The following is a 12,551-nucleotide window of genomic DNA, read 5'->3' as shown; positions in this document are numbered from 1 at the left end:
TTAACCATATATCCATTATGTTTAGCTAACTGTTCCAACTGTTTATCCATTACATTTAGTTATTTTAACCATAAATCCATTATGTTTAGCTAATTGTTCCAACTGTTTATCCATTACATTTAGTTATTTTAACCATATATCCATTATGTTTAGCTAACTGTTCCAACTGTTTATCCATTACATTTAGTTATTTTAACCATATATCCATTATGTTTAGCTAATTGTTCCAACTGTTTATCCATTACATTTAGTTATTTTAACCATATATCCATTATGTTTAGCTAATTGTTCCAACTGTTTATCCATTACATTTAGTTATTTTAACCATATATCCATTATGTTTAGCTAACTGTTCCAACTGTTTATCCATTATGTTTAGCTAACATCAATTATGTTGAAACAGTTAGCTAAACATAATGGATAAACAGTTAGCACAGATAACAGATAAATGGTTGAAATAGCTAAAAGTAATGGATTAACAGTTGGAACAGTTAGCTAAACATAAGGGAGTTGGAACAGTTAGCTAAACGTTATCGATAAACAGTTGAAACCGTTAGCTAAACATAATTGATAAACAGTTGATATCCGTTACGTTTAGCTAACGGTTTCAACTGTTTATCCATTACTTTTAGCTGACTATTCTAACTGTTTATATCCATTATGTTTAGCTAACGGTTTCAACTGTTTATCCATAACGTTTAGTTAACGGTTTCAACTGTTTATCCATAACGTTTAGTTAACTGTTTCAAATGTTTATCCATTACTTTTAGCTGACTATTCTAACTGTTTATATCCATTATGTTTAGCTAACGGTTTCAACTGTTTATCCATAACGTTTAGTTAACGGTTTCAACTGTTTATCCATAACGTTTAGTTAACTGTTTCAAATGTTTATCCATTACTTTTAGCTAACTGTTTCAAATGTTTATGCATTACTTCTAGCTGACTATTCTAACTGTTTATATCCATTATGTTTAGCTAACGGTTTCAACTGTTTATCCATTATGTTTAGCTAACGGTTTCAACTGTTTATCCATAACGTTTAGTTAACTGTTTCAAATGTTTATCCATTATGTTTAGCTAACGGTTTCAACTGTTTATCCATAACGTTTAGCTAACGGTTTCAACTGTTTATCCATAACGTTTAGTTAACGGTTTCAACTGTTTATCCATTACGTTTAGCTAACGGTTTCAACTGTTTATCCATAACGTTTAGTTAACGGTTTCAACTGTTTATCCATTACGTTTAGCTAACTGTTCCAACTGTTTATCCATTACGTTTAGCTAACGGTTTCAACTGTTTATCCATTACGTTTAGTTAACGGTTTCAACTGTTTATCCATTACGTTTAGCTAACGGTTTCAACTGTTTATCCATAACGTTTAGTTAACGGTTTCAACTGTTTATCCATTACGTTTAGCTAACTGTTCCAACTGTTTATCCATTACGTTTAGCTAACGGTTTCAACTGTTTATCCATTACGTTTAGCTAACGGTTTCAACTGTTTATCCATTACGTTTAGTTAACGGTTTCAACTGTTTATCCATAACGTTTAGCTAACGGTTTCAAATGTTTATCCATTATGTTTAGCTAACTGTTTCAACTGTTTATCCATAACGTTTAGCTAACGGTTTCAAATGTTTATTCATTATTGTTTAGCTAACTGTTTCAACTGTTTATCCATTACGTTTAGCTAATGGTTTCAACTATTTATCCATTACTTCTAGCTGACTATTCTAACTGTTTACATCCATTACGTTTAGCTAATGGTTTCAACTGTTTATCCATTACTTCTAGCTGACGATTCTAACTGTTTATATCCATTACGTTTAGCTAACGGTTTCAACTGTTTATCCATTACTTCTAGCTGACTATTGAACCTTTTTATCCATTACTTTTCTGTTTGGGCTTCTCCGTTTAATTTGTTTTCACACACTCTCAATTGCAACACATGGTGTACAGACGTTACAGCTTACTGAATACGCACATATATGCACATTTTAAGTTAAATAAAATCCTAATTTCTATTTCTTCAAATTAATTTATTAAATCCACAATCCACTGCAGAAGTACCTCTTGGGGTGCAAGTAGCCCTGGTTGGGAACCACTGATGTGGATGTAAGTACACAAGCCTGAACTTAATGTATTCCCACCAAAAGCACTGACATTTCTCAAACTACACTAGACCCACTCTGGCAGGTTAAGTGCTTAGTCATTGAGACATGATGTTGTGGTTGTTTAATTGTAACAATCTGATGCGAAGAACCACAAAAAAATCTCTGAGGGCCTGACAACAAACCACACTTCAACCAACTTCCTCCCTCGCCACATGAATCATTACTCACATTGTCTCTGGAGTCAAAGCAAGTTCCTTACCAGTATCATGTGACCAGTGGAGATGTCCATGTTGGACGGCACTGGCTCTTCGCACCAGGAGGAGGTGCTGCTGCGGGTCGACGGGCTGGCTGCAGGGCCATCGCTGAACTGGGACGAGACGCTGTTGAGCCGTGAGTGGCGCAGCGTCTCAGGCCGCTCGACACGCTCTGACGTCCGTATAGCCATACGCTGGCGACACAACTCCTGAGGATTAAAGGAGATAATGGTGAAACGCTGATCATCAACAATGCATTTTTTTCCCCCAAAACTCCTTGCAAGGTTTCATGTCTTCTTTTCATGCACATAACAATAGTTTTATGTAGGTTATGTGCTTATCCTTGCAGTGAGGGGCTGAGTTCTGTAAATGCACATTGTGAAATCCTGTATCTCGGCTGACTTGATCTGTCCTCACTTGCCTGTAGATTAATGGCTTATCCTCGTGGATTATGGAGCTTATACTAATTATGTCAAAAATACATGGTTGAGGAACCCTACACGATTTACAGAATAAATTCAGTGTGTCACACCTGGCTGCCACACAGCCGTTGTTTGAGAATGGATCTTTTAGTTGTTAAAAAAAGTGAGCTTTTATAAAGTCAAATCCTGCACAAAATCTCCATACTGCACAGTCAAGCCTTATAGAGCAAAAACTACTTTCTTTAAAAAGAAGATCCTTTTTTTTTTTTGCAAAGAGAGGAGAATCTATCCATCAATCAAATAGGAGTTCCACAGTGAATGTATATAACCACAGCAAACCAAAGGAGATAAAAATGCATTGGCACAATTGTAAAGTATAATTTTCTGTTTTGATTGATATCTCCAGGTTTCTCACTAAAGGGCCCCACTGCTACAAAGATTACACTTCTCCCAATGACTCAGCTTTTCTCCCATAATGCCTCAGTGCAGAGACAGGGCATCAAAAATTCAAAGACTAAGCATAATCTACTCTAGCATATACAAAATGAAAAAAAATTAAAGAAAAAAATCGCCATTGTGCAATTTTATACATGTGTAAACGAATAAACACAGGCACACACTTCCCTCCATAAGGTGTGGTCACACATCTGCCATGTTAAATTCATAATCTGTAAACCCCATCATGCTTGGTTTTGTGAGGCAAAGCCAGTCATCTCCACAGAATTCATTTGCATACTCAATTAATAACAGCGAGGGCAGAGCAGAGCAGAGAAAATGCCTCGTGCTATCTCATGATCTATCATAGTGATATTTCCCTCTGGAGCACACAGGCCCCTCTAAGCCCTGGTCTTGGATCAGCTTTTCCCGCCGTCAGACTTTAATGATTAGAGCCGTGAAGCGGTGCCCTGGGCCTTGGCCTCGGGGCAATATCCAGGTCCACCTCATAATTCATCCTACTTCTCAACATCTCTGCAAAGCGCCGTGCTGTACCGGAGCCCAGAAATCGTCCCAGGAGCAAGCGGAGAGATGCAGTTAGCACCAGAGAGGGCCAGAGGACAGACACATGGAGCCCAGAGTGGAGCACTGGTAGTGGGATTACAGCTTCCCCTGTTCCCCCTCCCTCTTTCAGACTACTAACAAGAACGAAAACAGGCCAACAGCCATGTAACGATATCTCTCTCCAATAGAAAAACACACAACTATCTGTCAAACACTGAGAACACACCCAGTAAAGGTATATTGAGAAAGAGAACATTTTGTACAGAAGCAAAACTTGATTAAACAAACAAAAAAGGTATTTATAATAAAAAAAAAAATATTCTTAATGTTTAAAGAAAATGCATTCATATTCTTTTGCTTATCTTTGTCCATCTTTATAACACTGCAACACCTTCGGATAGATGGAGGAGCCCCGTGAAAACCTGATTAAATATTGAAAATGTTAACGCGACATGCAGATAAATATGTTCTGAGTGCCATGCTGGGCACAGCTGAGCCCCAACGCTGAAAATCAATACAGCCCAGGCTGTCCATGGCCCTGAAGGAACAGAGGGAATAGGTCACAGTGGCGGCCTGTTCCTCTGTCTCGCACATACACACGCACATACACACACGCGCACACGCACACGCGCACATGCACACACACATGCACACACACTTCTCAGGCAAGGGTGAGCACTGAATAATTGGATGAAGCGAATATCTATTGGAGCAATAAGTGGAAAATCCAACAAATAACGAGCAAAAAAATAAGATAAATAAACATAAAAAAGACAATTATTGAGCTACACAATAAAAAAAAGCATTTAATTTAATAAAAAAAAGCAAATCACTATCGTCACAACAGCCGAAAACCGCCATAAAAGCAGGTAAAAAGAGAATCATACACACATTAACAAACACACCCTTCACAAACCAATCAGAAAATACACCGTACTCGAACAGTGTGCGTGTTCGTCCAATGGCAGAGCGCAGGCTAAGTGTCCTGGCCCCTGATTGGCTCATAGCGAGGTGGGCTGGTCTAACCTGATAGGTTGCGGTGGCATCAGTACTGGTGTCAGTCCCCAGGCTGGCCAGCTTCTCCTTCATGTGGAGGTGGGAGCGCTGGCGCACGCAGAAGAAGGTGGTGGACATGGCCAGTGCCACCAGGATGAAGAGCATGCAGAGGACGGACAGCAGCAGGAACTGGCCCGACTCCACCCTGGTCTTCTTCACCACCGGGATCTGGGTCAGGCTGCCCCTCTGGAGGAGGACAAACAGAGAGAGAACACACTGTCAGAGCAGTACAGGATGCCACTCTGTCTTTTTTGTCTGATTGATGTAGTCTTTTTTTGATTTACAGCAACCGCCATATCAAATCTGCAGTGCATCACTTTCCAGCTGAAGTCTCGACTTTGAAAAAATGCAGTGCTTCCATACCTACCGCCACTTCCTCTCCCGCTCTTTCCTTCCACCCACCACCACCACCACCATGTCTGACCGGCCCCACTCATTAACCAGCTCTAATACTGGCCTTATAAGATGCATTCAGACTCAGTCAACCCCTATTAGTAGCCCCCTGTCCAGTGCTGTCTCCATGCCGTGCCCCACTATAGATATTTACAACCCCATTTAGTGCTGGCATGGGGTGGGCTGGCACTGTGCAGCTACAGGAGGTTGGGATACTAAAAGCTTGGGCTTAATTAGCTCCTCTGGTCCTGAGTTTGGCTGGATTAGGCCCTGGCCCAAGCCACACAGCTAATGGCTACCAGGACCGGAGAGACACCCCAGACTGGACCTTCACACATCCACCACCAGTTGAATAGAAAAGCCTTTTCACAGATCCACACCCACGCTGCATGTTAATTCAAAACGGGAAGGTATAGGCTTTGTCTCGCTGTGGCAGACTTGTTTTTTAATGTGCTGTAATATCATCTAAGAGATTTTTATCAGCGCAGGTTAAAGAATTGGCCTATGTGTTGATAATTGGTCCACTCATGGCCATTTACTGCAATGATAAATTTCCCGTGGGCCCCACTGATGCAAAATATTTTGAGAGCATAACAGCGGTAATTAGGAGCATTAATTGGGAAAGATAATTAATGATACCTAAAATGTAGCTACTGTTTGCTGATTGCATAAAATATACACATCGTGCCAAGCTAGTTTTGCATTTAACACTAAAAAACAGAAAGATACTGTTTTTTCCAGGACATTTTAGTGACACAAAAACATGGGGTTTCTGTAAAAGCCACATTTTTGCTCTAATTTGATCAGCTGCATACATGCCAATAGCTATACATCTGCAAAAGGGCAATATCAATAACAGTCCACGAACAAATCAGCAGGCTCCTAATTGTCCGCATACGAGATGGAAAGATTGATGGGTGACGTGAATCAAATCTACAACATGAAAAAAAAGCTCTGACATTTAGCCCGAGGGGTCTAATGGTCTGGCTGAAGGATGCCTACATCTTGTTATAAGCATTTTCAAAACAAGACACTTCACCTCACACCAGCAACAATACGGTTTGACCTTGTGGCTCGTAATTGCCAATGTTTTAGCGGTTGTGCGGATGCCAAGGTCTTTTCGATTACGGCGTTGGGCCTGACGACGGTTGCTGTTGATTGCGATTGCTGCGGTTGGAGCATGTAGTTTTAATCAAGCATTAAGAGGTTAGACAACAACTGAGAGGTTTGAAGAGGCTCATGTACGGCTAGAGAGGGGAGGGATGGCCTACATCCAATGACTCGTCCGTGTTCTTCAGTGATCAAGTGAACATATAGACAATTTCCATTTGCTGGAGTACTTGTTGAGAAGGCAGCCAGCATCCTCTCTCGCATAATCACACTATAAAAGACTGAATATATAGCACATTAAAAACCCTCATTAGACGTATTTAATATTCCACATTGTTTGCTCTGTAGACACAGCATGTCACATCGGTGCAGTCGTTAAAGACTGCTGCCTCTGAAACCAAAGTGCCCCCTATAGACCTATTGGTTCAATCCTGCCTGACAACTCTAAGCTATTCCCCTTTAACGAAATTCTTTTCTTTATTCTGAAAAACAAAAAAAACCTCTTATGGAGTTAATCAAAGACGTGGCCTTCTACAATCTGTGGCTACTCTTACTATTTAGGTAAACACCTTGAAATGAATAAAAAAAAAAGAAAATCATTTCCACTGTGGGAGCAAACAGGCTTGAAACGCACTGCAAGCATAAAAGAGTGTTTGAAGGCGGTAATCGTGTTAGAAAGAAACCAGAGGAGAGAAAGAGGAGGAGGAGAAGGGAGGAGATGTGAGGCGAAGAATTACCTTCATGGGCCTTTAGACTTCTGTCCCTTTGGGTTTTTTTTTTTTAAATTGTTTTATTTATTTTTTGGGGAATCATTTTATTTTACTATAATTAGAGTATAAAAAACAGATTTGTTTAACTAAAATATTCAAAAACACAAAAAAAATTAAAATTTAATTTAATAAATCAGATGAATTATCACCATAATTAAAACTTGCAAAAATATTTAGATCTGAATGTTAGAGCATAATTTTGCATTGAAATTTGACATCGATATGAAATACATTTTTTTTCCCTCCATGAATTCTATTTAAAATGAAGATTTGCCTTTTAAACCTCAGTAAATTCATTTTTTTATTGATTCCTTTAAAATCCTGTGTATTTCTGTAGGACCCACACTCAGTGAAGTTATTACTCTCTGCCTCTAACAGACTTTCTCTCTTCTATTCATATTGGCCCTGTGTGGTGAATTAGCCAATCTGAGAGGAGACGAGGGGCAGATGGATTTCGGTGCTCTGGATTATTCAAATGATAGAGGAGAGGTCAGGCAGAGAGGTGTTGTTGGGGCGGCTGGCTGCCCATTCACTCACATCACAATACCTTTCAGAAGTACAAGAAAATCCTCCCAAACACACAACTGACAAACCTCAACCCTAAAAACTACCGTTGATTTTTTTTTTTTTTTTAAGCTGCAGCAACAATTGAAGATGGAAGAGGTTTGAAATCAGCTACATTTAAAGTAGTTTCTATGCAATAAAACATGACTGATAGTCCTGCGATTAACACAAAAGATCACACATGAGATGCAAAATTTAGAAACATTTTATAAGCATTTTTTTTTTTTATAAATCTAGAAAAACACTGCAAGTAATCTATAAAATTGTTGTTATAAATACAGTACTAGTTGAAATCGTTAGGCCTCCTTTTCAGACGAATTTGTAAACTAAAAACCTTTGAAAAATAATGATTAATTTGATAAATAAAAAATAAAGCAATCTGATGTGGACAAACTCAAATTACCATAAAAACTACAGCACAAAATGTGTATTTCTAGATATTAGAAAACAAATCTAAGAATAGAATAAAATAATAGGATATAAATTAAAGATAATTGCGTTTATTTTGAGATTAAACAGGATTAAAATAAAATAATTTATGCAAAAACAGAGCGGATTTGCCATCTTTCAGTCTCAGTGTGTAGTACAGGCTGTATGAGTTGGAGCTGCTTGCCGGGCAGCACCAGACAGGATCAACCTGCACACAAACTTTGTCCCCTGCAGCCAGATGTGCTCACAGTACCAACCGGGCTAAACATCCACTTTTACTAGGACATTTTTCGATGCATTTATACATTAAGATTAACTACATTTGCACATTTGCATAGCCTATTTTTTTTTCCAATGCTCGATCATATTTTATCCCATAAGCTTTTTTTGGAGAGATGCGATCTCCAGCAGCAGAAAAGGATGAAACAGCTCCTAATATATTCTGAAATATATTCTGCAAAACACACAAAAAATAATAATTTTTCACATCGGAAATCAGCTTTCAACGTGCTGTGACAATGGATGACAAGTTTTTCAAAGCCGGTCCTTTAACGCGCCTTTTTACGCATTTGACGCATTAAAACTTGCACACTGAACACGACCCAAAAAAGAAAACCAGACACAAGCCAGGAGATAATTACCTAAATCCATGTCGTGGAGCAGAGCGCACATTACGCAGTGATCTGCTGCTGCTGCTGCTGCTGCTGTGTCCTGTATTCCAGAGAACATGGTTAACCACTGACGCTCGCCGCAGCTCCAAGAAGACGCGTCTGTGCGTCCCGGCCGCCCACTCAGTCCGCTTCTCCAAAAGTTCCCCTGCGCGGGTCCCATGCGTCCCCCCCCAGCGCCAACAAAAGACCGCGGCTTCAACACGAAGATGAAGAAAAAAAAAAAAAAAAAAAGAGGGAAAAAAGGGAGAGTCGGAGAGAATAAGAAAAGGGAGAAGAATGTGGGATATGCCCGCCTGATTTTCCGAGCCTCGGAAGAATGTGCAGAAGCCCCACTAGTGAGTCCTTTCAGCATCCTCTGTGCCAATGAAAAGAGGAGAGGGGAGGTGGCGGGGTTGGGTTTTTTGCGATCATTTAGTTAAGGCTGAGCCCCTCCTTATATTCAGCAGCTCAGGAGTCCCCGTCCATTGCACATGTCATATCCACTGGTTGCTATAGCGATGCCTCCACATGTTGTCGACAGTGAATGTTCAAGGAGCGATGCCTGGCTAATAGGCTTGCGGGCCGAGGGGCGATATGAATGGACATAGGGCTAGACACTCATTTGTTGAGCTACTAGGGGTCTCTGTGTTTGGTGTGTGAATTGCTGTTTTCTCAGGCTCTCCTTTTCCTCCGCTCCCTCTCCCAGGGATTCAGTTATGTGAGCAGAATAAGGGAGATGGGGCAGTCTATTCTTCAAAGTAGGCTTTTGCATTCAAAGCTGAAGTGAGCACTATAATAAGAGGCTATACCACACAGTACAGTAGTTTGTAAGCTATATGAATGCTGCATGGGACACTGGGTGCAAGTCTGAGAAAATGCTCAAGTAAATTGTATATAATTGGCTAAGTCCATTCTCTGCTTCCCTCTAAGATCTGCCGGAATAAAGAAGAAGGAAAAAAAAGGAGAGGAAAATTGCAAGTTTAACAAGTTTTAAAGATAAAACTGGCCAAAAAGCTATCCTAATTAGCAATCAGTCTGAAAAAAAAAATGATCCAATGGAGAGCAACAGCTGCACTTAGCAGGGAGAGAGAGAGAGAAAGGGGGATTATGGAGAGCACAGGGTAGAGAAAAGGAGAAAGAAAAAGAAAGGGGGCGGTGAAGAGAGGAGAACGGGGGTCCTGTCAAATGCAGATGACGAGTCTTGGGGAGGGGGGCTGTGTGTGACGGGGGGCTCTCCAGTTTATTTTTTCCATTCAGAGAGCACCCCCTCCTCTTCTCTATTGTCCCTCTGTGTGACAGCTGGAGTTGGCAATGTGAAGGGGAGAACAAAAACCAGCTCGCTGTCCAGCCTGGGTCCGCGGCCGCATCGGACGCCACCCCACCTTCAAAAAGCAGAGCCAACCCCTCAGGGACAAAATCTGAAGCAGAACACACTCAAACTGACTCAACATTTTCCTTTTTTAGCATCCCCAAACTCTAAAATATCATATCTTGTGTATGATAATGCTGCGAAACTGAAATAATCAGTGCATTTATGCTGTTTTTGTTCCTCAAAAAAAGACTATGTTCCTTCCTTATGTGTCACAGAGTGACACGTTTCACGTCATGCTCTCTGCACACTTGCATCCTCATTTATCAGGAATTATTCAGAATCCACATTCAGTTTTTTCGCCTGCCAGAGGGCACAAAAATGGTGCGACCACCAGTCGTCTGAGAGGCATTTTTATCTTGCACTTTGAATGCAAAGAAAGAAAGAATCGGCTGCAGTGCTGCTCGCTGCTGCACGAATGCAAAATGGATGCAAGAGTAACGCATGGTGGGAGACTTTTATCACGACTGCCAGTGAGTGGTTTTATTATTGGAGAGAAATAAAGAGTGGCCCCGGAAGTTAATCCCCAGAATATCAGTCCTTACATTAAGTCAACCGTACGATCATATCTGTCGAGATCTCCGGTGAACTGGAAGAGAGCCCTGCTCACTCTTTTCCTGAGATACCCCGGTCATCCACCTGTCAGCCATATCTAAATCCACACTCATCCAAACAAGGGTATTCCCCTGACACCAGAGAAAAAGAAGGAAAAAGAAAATGTCTACCAAGAACCAGACACCTGCTCTTCGAAAGAAAGCCTCGACTTTGGCACCTGTTGTTTTCCTTCACTTGAACTCTGCGTAAATGGACATATTTTCACACGTTTCAGCCACTACTATGCACCGCACAGTACGATTTCACAACCCGTGTCACATCCTCCAGCGAGGCCAGTGCTAATGGTTATCACACCAGGGAGGTTTGACGTGCATCGATTCGTTCTCGCAAAAAAAAACCTCAAAAAAACTACAAGCAGTCAAATACTGAAGTCACTCTTATGGTCACTGGCGATATTCGTAGACGCTGTCACGCCTGTGTGTTCCTCCAGTAAGTACTTCCTCGGGGTAACACATGTTCCAACAGTCAGCGTGAGTCCTGCCAGGCTTATCTGTCCTCCTCTCCTGCGCCGCTCCGGTGTTTGCCTCCATGACACATTTCACATTTCTAATAAAAAAGATGGAAAGCGTGTTTAAACAACGGGAGAAAGAGGTATGCGGCACTTCACCGTGTCGCTGAGAGAGGGGGGGGGGGTGGATGAGGAATGTTAAACAAATGTCACGATCAAGTGCACTACCTGAGATGGCAGAGCAGACACATCCACTGACGCTTGCGCATGTGAGTTGAGGACGGGGATAAAGAGACAATAACTTAAATATTTGCTTGCACCTACAGGCTGCACGGTTTTTAACACATGTATGTCCCTGAGTGTGCAATCTGAATATACATGCATAGCTTTTTCCTGCAAATGCACATACATGTATGTGAGTGTGTATACCTGCAAGGACAGCTTGGACACAGAAAAGTGAGAGATTGTAATATATTTGAGCAAACAGAAGCCCAGCAGCACACAGAGCCGACGCACCACATACCAATCACACTATAACGACATCAGCGAGAGGCTAATGCCGTTTGCACTGCTGCTGCACAACAGCTGCAATGTGTACCTGCAGACTTAACTAACGCGCCGTGCCGTTACACCAAAAATAGTTGGGAATATCTGCTCGGCTCTTTGAAATGGGGTGCAATAAATTATTCATAATAATATCTGAGCGAGACTGTTGCTGCAGCTCCATTTGGGAAGGTGTTGGAGGATTAGCTTCCAACTGTAATGCAGAGAGAAATGTATATGCAAAACAAAACACGTTTGGGGTGTTCTGTTCCACCAGCTGTTATTGTTATTGCTGAAGTGATATTAGAAGATGTGTGTGATGGAAAAGATTTAGCTTAATCTGGGGTTTTACTCTTTAAACGTTCCATTTTCATGCTCATCTTTAACATTTGTAATGAAACAAAGCTCTCATATATGTTTGGTTTGAAAGTGTCTATTTGAATTCACAGTAGTGATGTAATTTTGCTATATTTTTTGGTTGGTACCCTGCAGTTTGATTTTGCCTGCCGTGTCATAAAATAGCACTTATACTGAGATCAAATATAACAGGTGACAATGTGCTCTCCCGTTTAACTCCCTTTTAAACATCACTTAAGGTGCAGAAACCTAATGTCTCGGTGAGTGTGTGTGTGTGTGTGAGAGAGAAACACCATATTTCCTAATGGATGATGTTCAAAGACACAAAAAGGTCCCATTTCTGGGTTTCACTTGAAACATCTGAATTGCTGTGTCTCATGCTCATCACTTGCTCAGAGAGGAACCATTCAAAGCCCGTGTGTGTGTCAGCCATGTCATTCTGGTATTTTCCCCAG

The 12,551-nt window shown here is 41.0% G+C and overlaps 1 protein-coding gene across 1 annotated transcript in view; it reads right to left on the bottom strand.

Annotated features, from left to right (window-relative positions):
• Positions 1-12,551, bottom strand: part of ptprn2 (protein tyrosine phosphatase receptor type N2) — a 131,785-nt gene that overhangs the window by 23,383 nt on the left and 95,851 nt on the right. Inside the window, exons 12-13 of the mRNA XM_037757389.1 lie at positions 4,819-5,034; positions 2,377-2,580 (exon numbers count right to left, since the gene is read on the bottom strand). Coding sequence (XP_037613317.1) covers positions 2,377-2,580; positions 4,819-5,034 — 420 coding nt within the window. The remainder of the gene's footprint in view (positions 1-2,376; positions 2,581-4,818; positions 5,035-12,551) is intronic.

The sequence above is a fragment of the Sebastes umbrosus genome, chromosome 21, assembly GCF_015220745.1.
Source record: "Sebastes umbrosus isolate fSebUmb1 chromosome 21, fSebUmb1.pri, whole genome shotgun sequence".
NCBI lineage: Eukaryota > Metazoa > Chordata > Actinopteri > Perciformes > Sebastidae > Sebastes > Sebastes umbrosus.
This window is presented reverse-complemented; position numbering and strand designations above follow the sequence as displayed.